Source organism: Schizophyllum commune, assembly GCF_000143185.2.
Source record: "Schizophyllum commune H4-8 unplaced genomic scaffold SCHCOscaffold_2, whole genome shotgun sequence".
In the NCBI taxonomy this organism is placed as follows: domain Eukaryota; kingdom Fungi; phylum Basidiomycota; class Agaricomycetes; order Agaricales; family Schizophyllaceae; genus Schizophyllum; species Schizophyllum commune.
This window is the reverse complement of record NW_026089539.1, coordinates 3,615,844-3,635,298: the sequence shown is the minus strand read 5'-3', so window position 1 is coordinate 3,635,298 and position 19,455 is coordinate 3,615,844. Positions and strand designations below refer to the sequence as shown.

The 19,455-nt window shown below is 56.1% G+C and overlaps 8 protein-coding genes across 8 annotated transcripts; 5 read left to right on the top strand and 3 right to left on the bottom strand.

Moving 5' to 3' along the window:
* Positions 1 to 27: 27 nt before the first annotated feature.
* Positions 28 to 4,945, top strand: SCHCODRAFT_02613388 (S-adenosyl-L-methionine-dependent methyltransferase). The gene is made up of 20 exons (XM_050344593.1): positions 28 to 240; positions 298 to 313; positions 370 to 724; positions 777 to 1,002; positions 1,056 to 1,508; positions 1,559 to 1,851; positions 1,905 to 2,244; positions 2,290 to 2,900; positions 2,947 to 3,180; positions 3,233 to 3,514; positions 3,564 to 3,758; positions 3,818 to 3,852; positions 3,902 to 3,976; positions 4,025 to 4,119; positions 4,174 to 4,269; positions 4,322 to 4,527; positions 4,584 to 4,708; positions 4,755 to 4,783; positions 4,837 to 4,850; positions 4,909 to 4,945. Exons 1-16 carry the CDS (start codon positions 112 to 114, stop codon positions 4,472 to 4,474), a joined length of 3,588 nt encoding a protein of 1,195 aa, XP_050202507.1. The 5' UTR covers positions 28 to 111; the 3' UTR covers positions 4,475 to 4,527; positions 4,584 to 4,708; positions 4,755 to 4,783; positions 4,837 to 4,850; positions 4,909 to 4,945.
* Positions 4,174 to 5,090, bottom strand: SCHCODRAFT_02613385 (uncharacterized protein). Its single transcript, XM_003038333.3, has 7 exons — positions 5,005 to 5,090; positions 4,910 to 4,953; positions 4,837 to 4,851; positions 4,755 to 4,783; positions 4,584 to 4,708; positions 4,322 to 4,527; positions 4,174 to 4,269 (listed from the first exon to the last, which is right to left on the bottom strand). The coding sequence occupies exons 1-6, from the start codon at positions 5,063 to 5,065 to the stop codon at positions 4,484 to 4,486; spliced, it is 318 nt and encodes a 105-aa protein (XP_003038379.1). The 5' UTR covers positions 5,066 to 5,090; the 3' UTR covers positions 4,174 to 4,269; positions 4,322 to 4,483.
* Positions 5,091 to 5,624: 534 nt separating this feature from the next.
* SCHCODRAFT_02567852 (uncharacterized protein) lies at positions 5,625 to 6,625 on the top strand (the record flags this gene model as incomplete). The annotated part of the gene is made up of 3 exons (XM_003036972.3): positions 5,625 to 6,206; positions 6,261 to 6,407; positions 6,461 to 6,625. The coding sequence occupies exons 1-3, from the start codon at positions 5,682 to 5,684 to the stop codon at positions 6,623 to 6,625; spliced, it is 837 nt and encodes a 278-aa protein (XP_003037018.1). The 5' UTR covers positions 5,625 to 5,681.
* Positions 6,626 to 7,049: 424 nt separating this feature from the next.
* SCHCODRAFT_02567847 (uncharacterized protein) lies at positions 7,050 to 7,988 on the top strand (the record flags this gene model as incomplete). The annotated part of the gene is made up of 3 exons (XM_003036973.2): positions 7,050 to 7,574; positions 7,628 to 7,765; positions 7,815 to 7,988. The coding sequence occupies 3 exons, from the start codon at positions 7,050 to 7,052 to the stop codon at positions 7,986 to 7,988; spliced, it is 837 nt and encodes a 278-aa protein (XP_003037019.1).
* Positions 7,989 to 8,641: 653 nt separating this feature from the next.
* Positions 8,642 to 9,988, top strand: SCHCODRAFT_02613376 (uncharacterized protein). Its single transcript, XM_050344592.1, has 3 exons — positions 8,642 to 9,027; positions 9,074 to 9,201; positions 9,308 to 9,988. The coding sequence occupies exons 1-3, from the start codon at positions 8,903 to 8,905 to the stop codon at positions 9,808 to 9,810; spliced, it is 756 nt and encodes a 251-aa protein (XP_050202506.1). The 5' UTR covers positions 8,642 to 8,902; the 3' UTR covers positions 9,811 to 9,988.
* A 166-nt stretch (positions 9,989 to 10,154) lies between these two features.
* On the top strand, positions 10,155 to 11,286 carry SCHCODRAFT_02663712 (uncharacterized protein; the record flags this gene model as incomplete). Its single annotated transcript, XM_003036975.2, has 4 exons — positions 10,155 to 10,166; positions 10,322 to 10,885; positions 10,934 to 11,077; positions 11,131 to 11,286. The coding sequence occupies 4 exons, from the start codon at positions 10,155 to 10,157 to the stop codon at positions 11,284 to 11,286; spliced, it is 876 nt and encodes a 291-aa protein (XP_003037021.2).
* A 98-nt stretch (positions 11,287 to 11,384) lies between these two features.
* SCHCODRAFT_072650 (cysteine proteinase) lies at positions 11,385 to 16,358 on the bottom strand. The gene is made up of 14 exons (XM_003038334.1): positions 15,106 to 16,358; positions 14,965 to 15,057; positions 14,597 to 14,916; positions 14,441 to 14,548; positions 13,888 to 14,390; positions 13,729 to 13,837; positions 13,593 to 13,681; positions 13,382 to 13,541; positions 12,824 to 13,330; positions 12,641 to 12,770; positions 12,344 to 12,587; positions 12,108 to 12,293; positions 11,659 to 12,057; positions 11,385 to 11,611 (listed from the first exon to the last, which is right to left on the bottom strand). Exons 1-14 carry the CDS (start codon positions 15,879 to 15,881, stop codon positions 11,555 to 11,557), a joined length of 3,681 nt encoding a protein of 1,226 aa, XP_003038380.1. The 5' UTR covers positions 15,882 to 16,358; the 3' UTR covers positions 11,385 to 11,554.
* Positions 16,359 to 16,783: 425 nt separating this feature from the next.
* On the bottom strand, positions 16,784 to 19,395 carry SCHCODRAFT_02531285 (uncharacterized protein). The gene is made up of 6 exons (XM_003038335.2): positions 19,083 to 19,395; positions 18,932 to 19,025; positions 18,393 to 18,875; positions 17,570 to 18,341; positions 17,238 to 17,517; positions 16,784 to 17,183 (listed from the first exon to the last, which is right to left on the bottom strand). Exons 1-6 carry the CDS (start codon positions 19,263 to 19,265, stop codon positions 16,836 to 16,838), a joined length of 2,160 nt encoding a protein of 719 aa, XP_003038381.2. The 5' UTR covers positions 19,266 to 19,395; the 3' UTR covers positions 16,784 to 16,835.
* Between the last annotated feature and the right edge of the window lie 60 nt (positions 19,396 to 19,455).

Genomic DNA, 19,455 nt, shown 5'->3' with positions numbered 1-19,455 from the left:
CGCTTCTGCTCTTACCACCACCAGGCGCTACCTCTCAAACCCAATGAGCAGTGACAACCTCTGATATCTATCGGATTTCTGCATATACAGCGCTTCTAAGGATATACGACCATGCCGCTGAAGAGTCACAGGACGGCCTTCGAGGTTTGCTTTCCCGGGGAGACGCAGATCCCGGAGTCGCAAGTCGCGTCGGGATCTGGATCAAGGAAGCGACCTGGAGGGCCTTTGGATCACGGAAGGGTAGGATTTGTACTTGTTACATATATGCAGAGTTGCTAATCTGGATTCTACCTCCAGAGACGGACGCAGCGAAGTGAGTTGGCGCCTATGGTCCTGTTTCAGTTTAGTGCTGATAATTCGTCTCAATAGCGGGGCCTGTCTTCTACGAGCACGCGGACGGCACACCGAGTGAAGCAACAGGCTTTGAGCTTGAGGGAGAAGTCCGCGCGCCGGGCGATAAGGTCAAGCCTATCCGAACGCTGTCGGGTTTCTGCGTGTACGACCCAGCCAAGCGGTCGCAGCTGGCCTCACTCGCGACTGTTACCGAGGCTGAAGATGAAGATGAGGAGCAAGACACAGGACTGATGGCTGCGGGCTGGGTTCGCGCGGTCGCGGATGTGGACGAGGATGAGGGGCAGGACGATGACGAAGAAGACCAGCAAGGCGTATACGCTGAAATTGGACCGCTTCAGAGCACCTTCTACGAGGCCAAGCGACGCGATGGGTGAGAGCTTCGTCCCCTTTTTCGATGGGAATACTTACGTCACGCATCTCAGGCTGTTCTTTGTTCAAACAGAACAGGCATGGTACATCCTTACCGACCCGTCTGACGACTACCGCGACTTATACCTGGATGAGTTCTACCTACAGAGATTCTGCGCGCAGCTCGTCATCTCGAGGGCTCTCGAGGATCCGGGCCTGAGCTGGAATACGCTGAAGAGCACGATTGGGTCACTCCAAGCCCTTGATCAGCGACTACGAGTGGAGGATGTGCTAAACGCTGTAAGTGTGCAGTATAACTATTATTCGCAGCGGACACCGAGATTATTCCTCAGAAAGGTCATATACAGGCGGCCGTATGCAATCTCGACGCCAGTGACTTTAGAGAAGCCCTCGGTGCTAGGCTGATCACCGACCTCATCCCGAACGCAGGTCAGTTGCAGCGCCGTGAGACCGCTCGGAGACCCAGCCGATGGGACAACGAGCGCAACTTGGATCTCGCCGTTCTGCGGCCGGAGAATCAGACGACGACCTCCGTCATCCCGCTCATCGCGCAGCTCGCAGAGGGCCGCCTCACCGAGCCCGTCAACATCATAGGAAGACGCGGTGACCGGGGCGGCCTACCGGATGATGCTTTCTTTGAGCGCCATCATGAGCGCGAGATGCAGCTGATACAGATGTTGAGGAGGCAGTCTGCGCAGAAGTATTTCCGGTTTGAAGGAAATCGCGCAGATCCGCGGCCGAAGTCCCTCGTGATCGAGGATAGAGCAGGGAAGACTAGGTACTCTGTAGGTCTTCCATGATCGACTTCGGATGCGCTCTTCTAACGTTCAAGCAGGTCGGTGACACTGTCATTTTGATGAAGTACGAGAGCCTGCCGGAGATCCAACCTGGACACCATCTCTGCGATCTCTTCTGGTTTGCGACTATCGTGTACATCGACCGAACGTCGGAGCAAGTCCACATACGCTGGTTCGAAGCAGCGCCTTCGTCATGGCTAGACGAGATCGCGCATCCGCAAGAGCTATTCCTCACGGCGCTGTGCGACCCGAAGGGCCCGCGCGAGATTCTGGGACGCATTGAAGTTCACTGGAACGAATCCTCGGCACCAGTTGGCGAATTCTTCTGTAGGTGAGCCGCTGCGAGTTTCTCTTACCTCTCGTCACCTTACAAATGTCACGTAGGTATAATTTTGACAAGAACGTTGCATGCCTCACAACCGTAGAGCGCCCAACGTTGGAAGGGACCGACTGCACCGCGTGCCAGGCATTCCTTGACAAAGAAGCCGAAGCGGACGTGTACCCTCGCCGCTTCCGCAACAAGCAGCTATTCATCGAATTTGGCGGCCATGCGTACCACAAGTATGATTACTGCTTATACCGCGCGAAGGATGGACCAGCTCTAATTGGGCAGATCCGCCACTTCGAGGAGGCGGGGCATGGAGATACGATGCACGTACGGATACGGCCTTTAGGGCGATTCGGTGAGATCGTCGACCTTCCGCAACTTGAGTTGCGAGATGAGGTACGTCCTTCAGACCCATTCTACCTTTTTCTAATCAACTCCCAGCGACATCTTTGCCTGACCACCGAAGCCTCCATAACCCTTGACGCTACGAATCTCGTTCATCCATGCATGGTAGCTCACGCCGACCAAGCGCAGGCTATACCCGGCTGGCTAGACGACCCATATCATTTCTACGTCAAATATACCCTCCCTAATCGCAAATCGCGCTGGAATCAGCGTACCCCCCTGGCCAAACCCGAGGATGTCCCTGCCTGCAAAGTCTGCGTAGACGCCGCTGCCGCTACGTACAAGGCCGTCGAGCGCCCCTTCAACAGACACCTCGAGAAGCGCAAGCTCCGTGTCCTCGATGTCTTCGGCGGCGTCGGGGCCTTCAGTATGGGCCTTGCAGATGGCAGTCGCTGCATGAAGCTTACGCATCTGATCGAGAAGTCTCCATCGGCGGCGAAGACAGTCATCGCAAATTTCTCTGGAGTGCAGGTGTATAATCAGTGCGCGAATACGGTTCTGGAGTATATGGTCAAACGCCATGATAAGGTTACGTTACCAAGTGGTGATCCAGTACCGGCGCCCATGCAGATCTACGACGCCAATATCGCTTGCCCGCCTCCTATCAAACCGGGGGACATCGACGTTGTCGTGGCTGGTTTTCCATGGTGAGTGAGCCTAGCTCAGTCCTTCTGATTCTCATGAGGGTTGCAGTCAATCACACTCCTTGCTCAATCGTTTCCGCCGGATTGGCGACAAAAAGAACAACCTAATATGGAACGCCCTGTCCTGGGTCGGATTCCTCAAGCCGAAGTTCGTGTTCTTTGAGAATGTACCCGGGTTTTTGCAGTACAACCTGCTGCCTCGCCAAGTCAGCGCAAACCGACTTGAGGGCGGAATAGAAAAAGGCGGCCTGAAGCTATGCGTCCGCGCGCTTGCGGAGATGGGGTAAGTATTCGACCTCTTCAGATTCATCCTGCTGCTCACAAATCCACGTAAGATACCAACTGCGCTTCTGTCTCATGCAAGCCGGACATTATGGCGCACCCCAACACCGTGTTCGCTTCTTCGTCGTTGCCGCGAAGCAGGGCGTTCCTCTTCCAGACTTGCCTCAGCCGACGCACGACTTCACAACTATCGCGAAGCAATACGAGAGGCTGACCCTCGTCCTATCCAAGAACACGGACACGACCATTCGACCGATCAATACGCAGAATGGAGTAGCACCCTTCAAGGCAGTCACTGTTGCGGACGCTATCGACGATCTGAAGCGCTTTCACTGGTGACCAATTTCCATTGACCCTTGTCTGCGGCGGGTTAACTCTTTTCAGGAAACATCCGAAGCGACCGTCACCAAACGACGGCGCACCAATGGTGGCTTGTAATTCGCACTCTTTCTGGGGGTACGAGGGCGCCGATCTCTACGACCACGTCGAGACCACGAGTTTCCAGAGGGCTGCGCGCTGCAAACCCTCGCAGAATCTGCAGCATTTTACGAGGCGGCTACCGCTGCCAAATGTCGAGCGGTCTGTCGTTATATTTCTTGTGACGTGTGCGATGAATATTGCTGACTCATTTCCGCCAGAGTATTGGCAATCCCCAAGGGCGGCGACTCCCGACGTACGTGCGACATGATCTTTGCGGTCTTGAGGCTTACAACGCTCTCCAGACCTCCCCCGAGACTTACATTACTTTACCCCGTCGAATCCCATCTCCGCAACCGGTCGCGGTGGTTACAAGACTGGTAAGTATCGCGCTGGTTGGCAAACGCGGCCTGACTCAACGTTTATAGTCTACTACGGACGTCTCCACCCAGACGGCTTCTTCCCAGCGATCACAACGAACATCGGGCCCACGGCGAAGCAAGGGCGCGTCTTGCATTACTCAGTGCGTTCGCTGCTACACTATGGCTTTCGCAGGTTGCTCAAATGTTCCTTGTAGTGCGGCAGAATCGTTACCGTTCGTGAACTAGCTCGAGCTCAGGGCTTTCCGGATTGGTTCATATTCGAAAGGCTCGAAGAGGACGACATCCTGACGGTGAGCGATTGAATACATGGAAAACGCAATGCATTGACAGGATTTCATCTAGATACATCGACAAATAGGCAACGCAGTCCCTCTGCCGCTGGGCCGGGCGCTTGGTCGCGAGCTCCGGCGAGCGGCGATGGATGACTGGAGGAGAGAACAAGAGCGCAGAATGGCGAACGAGCAAGTCATCGACCTCACTGGTGAAGCTGCGTGATAAGAATGCTCACTCAGCTTCTTTCCTGCGGCGGACCTCCTCGAGTTGCCGCTCTGATCACCCTGTTAGCTTCGAGCTGCTCCAACCAATATACTATCACAAAACTCACCTTGCCATTCTTTCGAGGGTTCAAGTATCTCACCGGGCTGATAGTCCTTATTGTAAAAGCCGATGTCAGTCCAGAAGCTGTCCAGCAGGAGCCTCGCGCCCGACATCTCTGTGTCGTCGACATAGCTGCACGCAGGTGAGTGATTGAGCGGTAAGCAATGCATGCACATACGACTTCTCTTCATCACCAAATCCGACGAACTAAGCCGGTCAGTGAGGCGGCTTAAGTACTAGCAGTCAACGCCGGGTCTGACCTTGATGAGATACTCCTTTGCGATTGGAAACACAATTATTGAACCGCTTTTGAATAGTGGCAACGATGCTCACCCATCCACTATTGTCGGCTTTGACTCGCGGGTGCACAATCGTTTCTGTATAAGTAGCCATTAGACCATAGCTTGAGAACGAGACTTCGAACTCACCAATTTCGGAGTAGTACCAGAACTCATCGTCTGAATCATGCGTGGTGAAAGTGGCGGACATTGTGGCGTGCAGATAGCAGACGGAGACAAGCGAGGGATGAGGCATCACGTCATCTCATCTCACTTATAAACCCGGCAATGACGATCCCACGCGCAAGGCTGACCGGCGCCGGGTCCCGGAAGTTCTATTGTTCTCTTCATGGGGCAGAATCCGAAGATCAGCTGGTGTGGGTCGAAACCGATGCACCGCGCACGAAATACCGCATAGATCCTCAATTATACCGATACTGCCTTGACTTACGACGATGACAATAGCAGGCAATTGAATCGAGCCTGGCTTATCGATGTGGCTCCGGTTCGCAAGCCTGTGCGTGTCGGCAAACAATCACTGACCAAACCATGCACGTGTGCCTATGTTTTCTAGATGCATGTCAAAGCCACATCTCAATTTGGAACAATGGCGGCGGTCACAAACGGGCTTGTGGCGTGAGAAACTGTGATGGGCCGTACTTGTTTGTGACGGTACGTTTATGACCGACAAAGACTCTGGTACCGTGGATGCCTACTCGCAAGGCATGGTCATAATCACTACCTCAAGCAGTATTTAGTTGGAGAGCCAGGCAGAGAAAGATGTCTCCTCACCAAACCACCTAATCGCCCTCGTCCCATCTCTGACTATGTTCGAGGCCGAGCAATTCTTCACCTTCCCACCGGGGTCTCCCAGCGCTTCAAGGGCGTACAAGGACAGTCAAAGCAAGGACCTCGCCGTATTCAGCCAGTGGATGCTCTACTTCGAGCCTCGTGTCAAGTTGCTAAACCAGCGCATAACCGTCTGCGACAACTTGCAAGCGCGCCAGGCGCTCGAGCTTTCGCAAGACTGGGCCAGATTCGAGGACGCGATGAAACAGCTTAAGCTTTCTCGTCAATCCGAGCAGCGCCTGCACGAAGGGGCGCTCGTGCTGCTGAGAACGCTGTGCCAATATTGGTCCAACTACCACAACGCGTTCGAGAAGCGTGGCCCGGACGTGCTCCTCTCGCCAATCCTGCGAGCTGATATGCCGAATATGATTGGCTGGTTTAGTAACCTGAGAATCGACGCTATCGTCTTTGAGGGGCACCTCACGCGAGGCGGAAGATACCCGAAGTACTTGGAGGTGTTCCGACACGCCTTGTGCCATCGCGTTCGCAACAAGGAGGAATTGGTGAGTTTCGTGGGCCTGAAAGGCAGGCGAGGAAGACGCTAACCTGATACTCAGCCCAGCGCACGCTTCCGCGAGATAGCTGCTTGGAAAAACCGCTTCTCCTTCATGGCACGTTGCCTCCTGCCCGATATCAATGATGCAGGGTATATGAGAGATATGAGAGATCCAGTAACGATAGGAGGAGCTGTTGGAGAACATGTCGTGAGTTTGCATTAGTTGTTGCGACGTTCGAACATCATACCGACCACTACTAGATGAAGGACTTTTTTGACGCTTATACCGCGCAGAAGACCGAAGCCATGGTCTCGTACCTCGTCAACAGCACGACGATGATCATCGACCACTGCGCTCGCTTGGGCATGCCCGACGCTAGCGCCGTGCAAGCAGTCTGGGCGTTCATAGATAGGCTCAGCATTTGAATAGATGGAAATAACGAGTCAATACTTGTAGATTTTCCATGAAGAAAAAAGGACGCGTCGTGGGGACGCGGATCGTATCCCTCGGTACAGAACCCGAGTTTGTTTGTTCGGAAGCAATACACTGTGACGGCGAAATCGGCATCGGGAGTTGAAGTTGATGTCCGCACTGCCGTGGTCAAAGCCATCGGAGGCCCTGCGCAAATCCACTTGAGGGGTAATTGTATAATCACTGTGATTGGAGGCATTGTGACCCGCACCTGGACGAACGTCGGAGTGCTCGAACATCGTTGACCCTGTACAAAGTCGACCTCGACAAACGCGGCCATGCCCCGCACCGTCAGGTATATCTAGTCGGCGAGCGAGAGGGGGAAAATGTCAACTCACCACCGACGACCACCTATTCCCCCTCGCCTCACTTCCCAACATGCTCAAGCAGAAAGACTTCCTCACCTATCCTCCCGGTACCCGCATCGCTCCAGAGGAGGCTGACGAGGATACGAAGAGGCTCGCCGTCTTTGGCGAGTGGCAGCGGTTCTACTTCGAACCAGCTCTCGAGAAGCTAGGAACCAACGGCTTCTCCAGAAGAGCAGCGCGGAGAGTGCTGCACCTTTCGTACGATTTTTTGCAGTTCGAGGAGGTGATGAAGCGGCAGAGGTTCTACCTCCCTTTGCAGGCGGAGCAGCAGCTGCGCGATACGACCATCCAGATGTTGACCGTCGCGGGCAAGTACTGGGCCGACTACTACAACAAGCTGGAGAGGGGCTGTCTGGAAGGGCCATTGGTCGCTATAGGACCAGATGACATGCCTGCAGCGTTGGGCCGGTTTACCAAAATGAAGCTCGACGCATTCACTTTGTGGGCGCGCCTGACGCTAGCTGCAAGATACCCAAGATACTGGCTGATTCTCCGAATAGCGTTGTTCCATTACTTCCGCGATGAAGGGATTTGGGTAAGTGTTGTGGGAGGCAAACGAGATAATGAAGATGCTGACCCGTATTGCAGCCTTCTGCAAACTTCCGCGACGTGCATCGTTGGAGGGACCGCTTCTACGTTATGGAGCGCTGCCTTTGGCCCGACTTTAGGAACCACAAATTTATGAAGGACCCCGTCACTAAAGGAGGAGCTGTTGGACGACATAATGTGAGTTTGCGGTATCTTCGGTCATGAGCATGATTCTTACGGCGTATAGGCGAAGCTATTCTCCAAAGCGTGCGCCATGCTCGACACCGAGGCCATCATTTCGTGCCTTGTTAGCAACGTTACTTCGCTCGTCGATGACTGCCCGTGCTGGGCAGAAATTGACGATGCTGGCGCCGTGCAAGCAGTCTGGGCATTCTTGGAGATGCTCAATCCGCGATTTTAAAGCTGCCAGCCAGATTTCTGCGTTCCTAGAAACGCTCGCGATCGGAAGTGACAGGCCTTGCAAGCGGATAGGTACCTGTATTTATTCTGTAGATGCGGCAGGACCGCTGTTCATATTTATCGACGTTCCCTGAGTGTTTCTATCATGTGGTAACAGAGGGGACCATCGTAGGTCTGAGAACGACAGAGCGAGCAGCAACCACGCTTGTAGAGTCCGCTGGTGGGTGGTGGCGAGATGGGAGTTGGTAGCGTGGGAACTTTCTAAGACAGATCATCTATCGCCGCTCGGCATTTGCCGGGAGGGAGTATATCCTCCCAGACCATTATCGACGAATCGCTTCCTATCCTCTCTCGTGCATATACCGTGCTCCGGAGTCTCCATGCTTGAGCCAGCCCTTCTGTGCTCACGAGTGCTGCGACCAACAGCTGGTTGCTGAGTGCTCTCGAAGGCATTGAATGGACGCATCTGGGCGCGTTGGTTCTTGTGACACCTCTCACCCTTCTCCCACGAAGAAGAAAACAAGATGACCCACCGGAACTCAGCGGATCTTCCGACTTGTACCTCTCTACGGCTCCCTCTCGCAGGAAGCTATCTGGGAACAGCGGGCGCGCAAGCCTCCGTCATGATCATAGTTTCGGTCCACGCGCTCACGTCCGGTCCAGAAGGACTTCGTTCCCGTATCCGTCGAACAGACGATCCTCAAACAGCGTCCCGTGCCCGTCCGTTGCGCGGCTATACTCGACACGCGCTGACGCGGGCTCATGGGGCCGAAAGGCACCGATGAATTGTTGCAGTTGCACAACCCTTCTCCGCGCAGCGAGAACTCCTGATTTGCCTCTGATTTGCCATGGTTCCCTCAAGGCTTGTCTTCGACCTCCATCGTCTCTTCCTTACCTTCGGGGAGCGCATAGCAAATGAGGACCATTCTCTGCGTACTCTTGCTGGCGGCTGCGAGCGTTCTGGCGCAGTTCGACGGCCTGCCTAATTGCGCCGACGATTGCGCCGATCATGCTATTTCCGTATCCGGGTGCAGGTCGAGGTGCGTTTTTCGCGTTGCGCGCGCGAGTCGTACTGATTTCCTGCAGAGTCGACCTCGAATGCCTCTGCACGTCGGAGTCCTTCTCGTCCGAGACGGAGCAGTGCGCTGTGCATGCGTGCACGATTACCGAGCAGAGCATCGTCCGAGCCCTCCTGGACCGCCTTTGTGCCGCCGGTGCGTCATTTTCCGAGCTCCGGGGAGCTCAAACGAGGGGCTGACGCATCGTCAGCCACATCCTCGTCGTCCTCGTCATCGTCTAGTAGCTCACAGACGTCGACAGCGACGACCTCGAGCGGCTCGCAAACCGAGTCAAGCACTTCGTCGGAATCCGAGGCTCCCAGCACGACCGCCACGACCCCTACGACTACGCGCGCAGCCACCACAACGCGCAACACCGTCACCGCCGGCACGACCACCTTCACGTCTACCGCCCCCGACACGACCGTCACCCGCACCTCCGTGCACACCAGTGTAATTTCCGAGAATCCCACGAGCGCGAGCGAGGAAGGAAACCAGAACTCGCCGACCGCAACGAGAACCGCGACGAGCACGCTCACCAGTCATGCTACGATCACCGGCGCCGCCGAGGCCTCCAGCAGTCCCAAGACGAGCGCAAGCAGCACTAGTACGGTGAAGATGACGATCACCTCTGGCGTCTCGTCCGCTCGTGGTGCCGCTTCGCCCACCGGTGCTGACTTTGATGGGGCATTGCTGTCCATTGGTGGGCGTGCAGTGGCCCCAATCATCTCTGTTCTGGTCATTTTCCTCCTGTATGATCTTTGAGAACGTTGCACGACGAATTTGTTAGATGAGTGGACTAAGACTTTTCGCGTCTGTACTTATGTGTGTATTTCTGCTCATCTTGGGACTTCTTTCTATCTTGTTACGACCGTGATATCGTATGTGTGTAGTGTAAGCGTCGGTACTTGATGAATAACGTGATTATGCGTGTTACTGCAGAAGACGAGCGTACAGCCACCTGGAAAATCCAGGAAGAAATGCTTCCGCGCAACAATTCAATGACCTGGACCATGTTCGGCAAATGCCGGGCATTGTTCCCAGTTGGTGGCATCCGGCGAATGCGCCTTCAGAGTCACTGCGCAGCCGGTTCCCCCACATGGCTGGCTATGGCCATGCACGCAATATGAGCTCTTCGTTCTCGGCTAACAAGCTGGGGCAGATCTTGGTCATAGCCATCAAGACGACATAAACACCTCCCTATATATCCCCTCAAGATGTGGCAACGAGCTTTTCCTCACTTTCGAGTCCTCTTCCATTCCTCATGAGTATTCAGGCGCACACCGCTGGCGACTTCTACCAGCTCCCGCGCCAGCAGGGCCGCATCAGCCCCGAAGCCCAAGCCGATGTCGAGCGCTATGGGCCATATGTGGCGATCTACAACGAGTGGCAGCGGGCCCATTTTCAGCCTGCTATACATCGACTCAAGCAACGCCTGAGCGTCGTCGATGGCAGGCAGGTGCGCGAGGTTCTGGTTTTGTCCCAAGAGTGGGCCCTTTTCGAGAGTGTGGCCATGCGCCACCTCAAGCTCACGCCGAACTTGCGCGCGCACCTGCTCAGTACCACCAAAAAGCTTCTCGACATGGTCGGCAAGTACTGGGGCAACTACTATGCTGCTGTGGAAAGGCGCTCGCCAAAGGAACTCCAGAACTCGCCGTATCTCCTGCGTGACCCAGTGCTCGAGGGGCTCGTCAAGGACTGGTTCAAGAAGGTCAAAATCGACAGGCGCGCGCTGCGAGACGGCATCGTCAACTCCAGTGCTGAGAGGGGGCAACGTTACTGGGATATCTTCCGCGCCGGCCTGCTTCGAAAGCTGACAGCCACCGAGAGAGCAAAGCTAGTATGTGGCATATGATTATTGACGGCCTTTCCATCCACTGATTCACAGCGACAGCCAACCCAGCGCTTTCGCGAGATCCCAGACTGGAAAGCGCGCTTCCAACTGATGGCCAGGAGCTTCCAAGCAGACGTCGAAATGGCGCCCTTCATCGTGGACCCCATCACTCTAGGAGGAGCTATCGCGTATCGCAACGTCAGCTACACTGCAGTTGCTACGAGAAAGCCCTGACCTGACCTCATCTGCAGAGCGCAGCTTTCTACACCGACGGTCGCAGCAACCAATTGCAGTACATGGTCGACTGCATTTACGAGATCCTGGACCACATCTTGACGTGGCTTGGCATGGCGGAATCCTGCGGTGAGGAAGCCATTTGTGCCTTCCTCGAGGTCCATAATCTCTAGGGAAAAGTATAGTGATGGTCACGGGTAATGAGATGGAATAGCTTGACACGCACCGAGAATATTCATTGCTCAAGGTTCTTGCTTGCACACACTCTGGTAAGTGGAACACGAGAAATCGAGAATAAATAAGGATACTACAGACGCTTGGAAGCATGTTGAATAAAGTACAATGCGCATGATGGTCAGTCCCAGATGATCAGAGATTCTACAAATCGGCCGGCGACTATGGCGCGCTGGTCAAGATAGTTCATATAGTCGAACGATTCTATTATACCGCGCGCTTGACGGTATCGACGACCTCGGCACCCTTCCGAGCGAAGACGAGCTGCAGACTGTCAGATGATGGTCAAAGGAATGGAGAACACGACTCACCAAGTACGGATTCGCCGTATCTCCCGTTGTATCCGCGAACACCTCGCTCTTGTCCACCACGGTGACGTCCGAGTCGTTGTACTTGAACCACTGCTCAGGCTGCCCAGGCAAGTTCCGCGAATAGAAGAAGTAGTGACCCCACGACGGGCTGTTTCCGCGGTGAATGAACACGCTCGTGAGCTCGTACGCGACCTCGTGGTCGTCCGCCCACAGCGCCTCGAGCTCGGTCTTGAGCGCAACGATCTTCTTCTGCAGGCTGTCCATTTCTAGCTGGACGAATTCCTGCTCAGCGCGAAGTGCATTGATGAGCTGGGCATCGGCTTCTGGAAGCTCAATAGCCTCTTGGCGCGAGAGGAAGCTGATGGTCGAGCCGAGGGTGTTGTAGTATGGTGCGCCACCCTGGGTCCGGTGAGCCTCTAGTAGCCCTCGGAAGTGTCGGGTTTACACACCTTTCCTTGCTTGAGCAACCGCCATCGATCCCGACAGGACGTGAGCTCATGCTGTATCGCCTTGGACCTCATCTTCTTCTGCGGATCGCCACCGTCTAGGTAACGGTCCAAGTAGATCGTCTCGTGGAACTTGACATAAGCCTGGTTCTTATACGGCTGAAGTGTCTCGCGGTTAAATTGTACACGCTGTCGAAGTTCGTTAGTACGAAGTGTTTACCCCAAAACGTACTACGTACCTGGAGTTGTACTTGCAGCAACGGCGGGACATCCACAAGCTCAACCTCCATGCGACTCTTCTTGCCTTCGAACTCGACCGTGTCGTAGAAGTATCCACTGAGGCCGTCGTAAATGTCCGTGCCGTCCTCTGTCACGTTCAAAGGCAAATGCGAGAACAGATCTTCCTTCTCGTGTATGGAGCTTCGGGAGGATGCGTTCTCTGGTGATGCCACGATTCGCTGGCGTAGCTTGCCGTAAAAGAGGCTGAAGTAGTTGTGAGTCTCGGTTTTAACGGACAAGCGCCTATCGCGACGTACCGCTTGACCACACTCGTCTTGTCGATGTCTTGTGAAGACTCTGGCCCGCCAGAGCCATCAAAGCGCAACAAGGCCGTCTCGATCTGAAACATGCAGTTGTCCATGCACTCCGCAACATCGTGCTGGCGACCTACACAGGTCTGTGAGCACTACATGACACGAGCCTGTACCAACTAAACGCACCGAACATCATCTCGTCATCCCTTGGCACAATAGGCGCCATGGGCTGCTCGAGGGCAGTCGACTTCGTCTCTGCGTGGGGCGTCGCCGTCCGCATGCTGACATCGCCATCCTGGTCCTTCACCTCCGACGTCTTCCGTGCATGTCGCGGGGATACCGGCGGCGACGGAACCATCACATACCCTTCTTCCTCCCGCACAGGCGTGTCCTCGTCCATCGCGCTGGCTGTTGTTGCCCGACCCAGCTTGCGTGGTCGCTTGCCTAGTACGGTGCCTCCTGGACTGCGCGTGCCCTCTTCAGGGCTTCCATACCGCGCTCCGGGAGACGCGGAATCTTCTACTAGGGTAGCGTCGGTGTCGTTCGACGACGCCGTACCGCCGCGCTCAACCTCGTCTTCCTCTTCGTCCTTGGAAGTGACTAAAGCGAGCTTCGCAAGTTCGATCGTCGGCGTGATGGCCGGGTTGTTGTCGTGCTCGAGCTGGTGGAACAAGGCTGCGAGCTGGCTAATGACTACGTCAAGGTATTCAGAAAGGAGTTACGACGCGGGATGTTGCAACTTACACTTTCGCGACCGCACGATCTCTCGCCGGGTGACCAGTCTACCGCCAACGCGATGCTTCTTCAGTTGGTCGTCCGTCATCTTGTCGTCCGCCAACGTCTTTGCATCTGCCTGGAACATGGGTCGCACGGCTTCTCGCAAGTCCTTGATGGTGTAGAAGTACTAGACCGAAAGGTGAGTACATCATCGAGCAAGGACGGTACCACAGCGCACCTGCAGGAGGGAGTTGAGATAGCAGGTATTGGTGAGCTGGTTCAGACCTCTAGGGAGGTCTGGGCGGATCGGCGCGCGTATATAGCCCGCTACAGCGTCTTCAGTCAGGATTGATGATGAGAAAAAGAGGACTCACGATCAACACCGGTGCGAGCGAACTGCCGCAAACGCTCGCTGTCGCGAACGTCTGCGATCGTGACGATGGCCTCCCGCATCTTCTCCACCTCATGCGGACGTTCCTCAAGCTATCCTCTCGTCGATCATTGCCCACGACGCGAACGAAAAGCTCACTCACCCGCATATTGAAGACCGTGATCACCATCTCATCCTCCGTATCCTCCGGTATCTCGAGCAGCTTGTACGCCCGATCCGCCGTCATCATCGACTTGCTGTACTCCCACATGCCATGCAGGGCCACGCTCCCCCGCGCCTCCGCCACAATCCTGAACGCCTCATTCGCCTCCCTCAGCTTGTTTGCGCCGTCGATCGTATCGTGCATGGCCTCCTTAACGCGCGCACGCCACGCATTGGCGACGAACTCGTCGTCAATCTCATTATCGTAGTCGACGCGTAGTGAACCTTCCGGACCGAAGCCCAGCTGCGCGACGGCGCGCTCGAGGTCAGCTTGCGTAAAGCGGTTGCGGGAGTTCTCTATCGCGAGGAGTTCCTGTAGTTGTTGGGGAACGTCTTCGCCGAGGGTGGACATGAGCTGGACGATGGTGGCCAGGTAGGTGTAGTAGAGCATGGTATTTGCGGGATCGCAGCGGCACTGGGCGAGGTAGCCGAAAGCGAGGAGCTCTGCAGAAGTCTGTTAACAAGAAAGAGGATGTCTGCTTGAGGTGCCATACCTGGTGAGTACGATCTGTAAGTCAAGCCCAAGCCCTGCCAGACCCCGGGTGGCAACATATCCGTCTCCGAAGCTTGAACCATCTTCTGGCTGAGAAGATTGCGAGGGACTACAACTCATAAGCTCCATGCCGAGGTCGTATTAACCATAAGCTTACTTTGGTCAACGTGCGCCCCAATAGCAGTCTGATACATCTCTCGAACGCCCTCCAGGTTAACGTGGACCGAATAATTCCGCTTCCCGTCGAGTGCTTCGGCTGTATGCAACATCAGTACCTCATCCACTGGCCCACGGAGGTGCGTACGATTGAGCTTTCTGTAGATGTATAGCCAAGAGCTGATCTCGACCCAAACGCGAAGTAAGCGTTGACGATTGATCTTCCCGTGCGGAGTGTTGGAGTCGATCTCGGGAGGTCGTAGATGCATTTCGTTCTTCGACGATTCCTCGTTGAAACCCATGAGGGAGAATATCTCCTTGCTGCAAAGGTCAGAATCATATATATGCAGAAGATGAAGGATGACGAACACAGCAGGGCCATATCCGAGCTTCTTCTGGAAGGCAGTCCCGTCTGTACGCAGGGGCTTATGCTTGCCTTTGAAGACATGGTTTTCGATAGCGCTGTACGGATGTCAATGATCGTCGAAACTGAAGATGAAGTGAACCAACAGCAATATTGTCTCCACGGCCTGGTGTGCTGATTGCTTCGGCAATGTGCCAGGTGGTGGGTTTGCCATCTTGTCTTCGAGGAACTGCGCCCACGTGTCGCGAGGTATGATCCCTGGGATCAGCCCGCTCGCCACTACGTATAACTGACATTGGCAACAGATGTACAGATCGAAGAGCCGGCCCTCTTCCTCGTCACTGTCTTCCAACTCGTCTTCTTTGAGCTTCTTCGGGTCGAAGCCGTCCGGAAGTATAGCCCCACCGCGCCTGCGCTGCTTCTCGGGGCTGGCCTCCCATAGGTCGCGCAGAAATGGCGGAGTGAGCTTGCGAGAGTCGATCGCGTTCTGGTAACGATGAAAGTGGTGCGTCTTGTTCATCGGCTCGAACATCTCTTTCTTCTCTGCGACGCAGTCTGTGGTCGTTCGCCGCCGATCTTGGTGAGGGAGTGGGTGATCCGACTTGAAAGAGCGCGCAAGTGGAGGGGCGACAGACGAATTCTTCCAGAGTAGAATAACCCAGCCGTTCTCGCGAGGGCAATAGTAGGCATTGGGATGCGGAACCGCCATACGAACCTCCTCTTCAGAGGAAACGGTCATCGAGTCGGGAGCAGGAGAAGGTCGACGGGGCGGACTCGATGTGCTTGCGGTGGGCTCTTGAGGCTCCGATAAGGTGCGAGGTAGGTTGGCCGCCACACTGTAGAGTGTGTGCTCATGATAGTGCATCTCCTCTGCTACGAGGGGTGGTAGCATGCCCGGGCCTGGGTACGATCCCTTCGACATCTTCTCGCGGTTCCACCACTCGTTCTCCGCCTCAAAGTCGCGACCATCGATGGGTACGACAGACGCGTGCTTGACCTCGGTCTCGTACGTCGTGGGGCCGCCCCAGTTCGGTGTGGTATCCCAGCTGCTTCCACCTCCTCCCCAGGACTCCTCCCAAGGGTTCGGACCAGCAGCAGCAGCCGCAGCAGAGAGGTTCCACTGGTCGGGTGGAAGCTCATCATTGTCCGGCACCAGCTCGGGCTCGCGGAAGGGTGGTGTACTGTACGCGGGTGGTGGGGAGTTCACGGGTGGTGAGAAGACGGTGGTACTCGACCCGACGTTCTTGGGGCGCGATGGGAGGGGGGGAGGGCCCGCTGACTGCTTTTCGCCATAGAAAGATGATGGGGGTACGCCCGACGATACTGCCGTCACCGGCGTATTGGGCCGCTGAGCAGGTGGTTGCGCTCCCGGGGTCGGCAGCGGCCTGCGCGGCTTCGGTACGCCATTGTCTCTGTGATCCATCCTGACTCTGACGCGTCAGCCTCGGTGTCGGTGCCAAAGACACTGCACGCGCACCCCAAGCGCTGGTGATCTCAGTCCTGATTCCTTTCCAAAGCCCGTCTCCTTATGTTCTCTCGCGATCTTGCGCCGCGCCGCGTATGTCCGTCCAAAGTGACAGCACAAAGTCAGAGTCTGAGATGAGAAATGGAGCAAGCAAGCCGCCGAGCTGACGAGCGCGACTTCAAAGCCTCAGCGCCAGATCCACCGGCGTCCACGCATCACGTAACGGACGACTCCGGGAAACAAAACCAAACATCATCACGTGCAAGTTCAACTTGTAACTTCATCGCCACAGCCCCTCGGAGAACGCAACTCAGGGCAAAGCTGTGTTCCGCATGTTGCACCTAGCACACCGATCAAGCTGGCATGACTTTTCCCAAGTCGAATCGTCTGTCGTTGAACAATCTACGCTACTCACGCATCTACCTCCATCTTCGCAGCCTCCGGCGCAGGCTCAGTTGCACTCGTAGGAGCACTGACCGTGTCAAGTGCGGGAGGAGCAGAGTCAGAAGCTGCAGTAGCTGGAGGCGAGCCTGAGCTCGATGTAGGCGCCGCAGCCCGTGGCATCGGACTCGCCGTCCCTGCCTCTTCCTCCTTTCCTGCCGCCTCCGCCTTCTCTTTCTCTTTCTGGCGTTGGGTGATGATGTGCCTCTCCCACTCCTCCACCTCGTTCTTGCACGGCGCAGCTTGCGCACCAGCGAAGGAGCAGTAGAGGGACGTCCGCACAGCGCGGAGCCCGAGCCAGTTCCATCGTTCTTTTGCCTGTGAGCCAGGCGTCAGTTGGTCGTTCGAGCTGTACGCTGCGCGTGCACGTACCTGCTCAGCTTTGTTGATGAACGAATCATTAATTGGCGGTGGTGGCGGCGGTGCTTTCTTGTCTGCTGGCGCTGGTTCAGGCTTCGGAGCGTCCGCAGCTTCTTGCTTGACTTCCTCGCCTTCCGCAGCCGGAGCGGGAGGCGGTGGCGGCGAGGCGGGCTTTGGCTTGGGCCTGCTGCGCTCCAGCTGTGCCATGCGCAGGTCGATCTTCTTCTGCTCAGCCTGAGCCTTCCTCACCCAGCCCTGCAGCTCATCTTCTGGTGATGTCTCCTCGCGGTCCCTAAAGGTATCATCAGCTCGCAGTCCCTGAGTCCCAACGGCGCAGTACGTACTCATCTGGCTCCCGCAACGCAAGGCTAGAGATGTCGTGATATCCAGTCCCCCACACCTCAGACAGAGGGGCCGTGCCCAGAGGGTGAGGCCAGGGTTTTGGTGGCTCCCTCATCTTCTCCCTTGCCTCCTCCGTCGCCTTCCCTAGCGACCATACCCTTCTCTCTCCCACCTCCTCGCTCCAGGGCTCCTTGTCGAACTTGGGCAAGCATGTCGCCGCCTTCCACGCCACCCAGTTCCGCTCCCGCTCCAGGATGACTGACACCGTATCCGCAAACAGCCGCCCATTCGGCGTCGTCTGCTTCAGCTCCTCCATCGCCTTCCTTGCCGTATCCACCACCCACCGCTCGTTCTCGCCCTCGAGCGTAAAGTCCATCTGCACGCTTCGATTGTTCCCCGCATACAGCACCTTCGCATTCGGCGTGAACGTCAGCAGGTGGTTCAGCAGCACGAGCAGCTGAAACAGGAACTGCCGCCGGAACTGCGTATCCGCGATCTCGAGGTCGAGCAGCTCCGGGCTTGTGAGGTACTTGGCGAAGAAGTACTCGGCCGAGTTGGCGTCCGCGGTCGTGTCGGGCTCGCGCTTGCGCTTCGTGCCCGAGCTCACGCCGGAGCGGCTGCCCATCATGGCGCGCTCCTTCGCGGTGGCTTCCTTGATGACGGGTAGGATCTTGTTCACGCCCTCCTTGAACCTCGTCATCAACTCCGGGTCGGTGCCAAACAGGGGAGGGCGGGAGAAGGGAAGTTGGAGGGACCAGAAGGTTTGGTAGAGGTCTACGCGGTGTTGTCAGCCCATGATGAGGCGCGGGTAGGAAATTGACTTACCCATCTTCTCTGCGCTGATCTTGTTGGCTTTCGACGCGTCCTCGTCCACCTGCATCGCATCCGCCTCCTTCGTCTCAGTCGCCTGAGGGTTCTCCTCGCTATCCTCCATCTTCACATCACCCCCCTCATCCTTCTTCTCGTCCTCCTTTGCCTTCCAGCCGACACCTTCCCACATCGGACCATACTCTCCCCGCAAGTTCACGCCCGACCGCTCGCTCAACGGGAAGATATCACTGAGGAACGTCATAATTCTGCCACAGAACTCTGTCGCGCCTGTCTTCGACAGCCGCTTTAGTAGTGCATTGAGCATGCGAAGGAGCGCCAGCGAGTTCTTGTTCGTGCCTTTCCCCTGGTTGGGGACGAGGGGGACGATGCGCTTGTAGCGAGATTGCAGCCAGGTGAAGAAGACAGCGCATGACTGCACGGTCTGCGTCTCGAGCACGTCCGCTACCACGGCCAGGGGGGCTCCGGGATCGCAGAGGTCTGGGGAAGTGAGGGTGATGAGCTTGGCGCTTATGGCTAGCAAACGCGCCACGCACCGAGTTCGGCAAAGGTCAGCACGAGATCGAGTCGCAGTTGCAAATGGTCGTAGTAGTCTGTCTCAGGGTCCTTCAAGGCCTCCGCTTCCGTGGCCTGCAGAGTAATTCGCGCATGAGAACAGGCGCGCTTCATGGCATTGACGCTACGCACCGCAAGCCTGAAGATATCCTGCCTGAGAAGAATTTCCCATCGTCCTCTCCGGTTGTCCAAGGTTCCCTCCCCGCTAGTAGCGTCTATAGCGCGCTTTACGACCTCGGTAATCTTCTCTGCGTCGACTGGAGGTGGGGGCAACTCGTTCAAGACGAGTTCCTGTAGATGCCTGCGTCCGATCATGGTGTGTCGTCAAAGATACCAAGTGAGAGGTGTTTTCGTGTGCGCGAAGCACACAAGAGACTCTTCCGAGCCTGAATGTGATGAGAGCGCGTGCAGACGCGCTGTAGTGGTGAAGAACAAGGACCTGCCTGAATTTGCCAACGTTTGCCACGTTCTCTTTTCGGCCCGCGTCTCCGGTCACAATAAGTCC

Bases quoted from the DNA above. Each gene is read 5' to 3' on its own strand.
- SCHCODRAFT_02613388 (XM_050344593.1), top strand. From the start codon at position 112: ATGCCGCTGAAGAGTCACAGGACGGCCTTCGAGGTTTGCTTTCCCGGG. The intron at 1,509-1,558 runs GTAGGTCTTCCA...ACGTTCAAGCAG, and splicing joins CAGGGAAGACTAGGTACTCT to GTCGGTGACACTGTCATTTT. The intron at 3,515-3,563 runs GTGACCAATTTC...AACTCTTTTCAG, and splicing joins GATCTGAAGCGCTTTCACTG to GAAACATCCGAAGCGACCGT.
- SCHCODRAFT_02613385 (XM_003038333.3), bottom strand. From the start codon at position 5,065: ATGTCCGCCACTTTCACCACGCATGATTCAGACGATGAGTTCTGGTAC. The intron at 4,954-5,004 runs GTGAGTTCGAAG...CTACTTATACAG, and splicing joins CTGGTACTACTCCGAAATTG to AAACGATTGTGCACCCGCGA. The intron at 4,709-4,754 runs GTATGTGCATGC...ACCTGCGTGCAG, and splicing joins TTTGGTGATGAAGAGAAGTC to CTATGTCGACGACACAGAGA.
- SCHCODRAFT_02613376 (XM_050344592.1), top strand. From the start codon at position 8,903: ATGAGGACCATTCTCTGCGTACTCTTGCTGGCGGCTGCGAGCGTTCTG. The intron at 9,028-9,073 runs GTGCGTTTTTCG...GATTTCCTGCAG, and splicing joins GTATCCGGGTGCAGGTCGAG to AGTCGACCTCGAATGCCTCT. The intron at 9,202-9,307 runs GTGCGTCATTTT...AGACGTCGACAG, and splicing joins GGACCGCCTTTGTGCCGCCG to CGACGACCTCGAGCGGCTCG.
- SCHCODRAFT_072650 (XM_003038334.1), bottom strand. From the start codon at position 15,881: ATGTCGAAGGGATCGTACCCAGGCCCGGGCATGCTACCACCCCTCGTA. The intron at 14,917-14,964 runs GTTCGTCATCCT...TGACCTTTGCAG, and splicing joins CTCGGATATGGCCCTGCTGT to CAAGGAGATATTCTCCCTCA. The intron at 13,682-13,728 runs GTGAGTCCTCTT...AAGACGCTGTAG, and splicing joins CGCTCGCACCGGTGTTGATC to CGGGCTATATACGCGCGCCG.
- SCHCODRAFT_02531285 (XM_003038335.2), bottom strand. From the start codon at position 19,265: ATGATCGGACGCAGGCATCTACAGGAACTCGTCTTGAACGAGTTGCCC. The intron at 19,026-19,082 runs GTGCGTAGCGTC...ATTACTCTGCAG, and splicing joins AGGATATCTTCAGGCTTGCG to GCCACGGAAGCGGAGGCCTT. The intron at 17,184-17,237 runs GTACGTGCACGC...CCTGGCTCACAG, and splicing joins TCATCAACAAAGCTGAGCAG to GCAAAAGAACGATGGAACTG.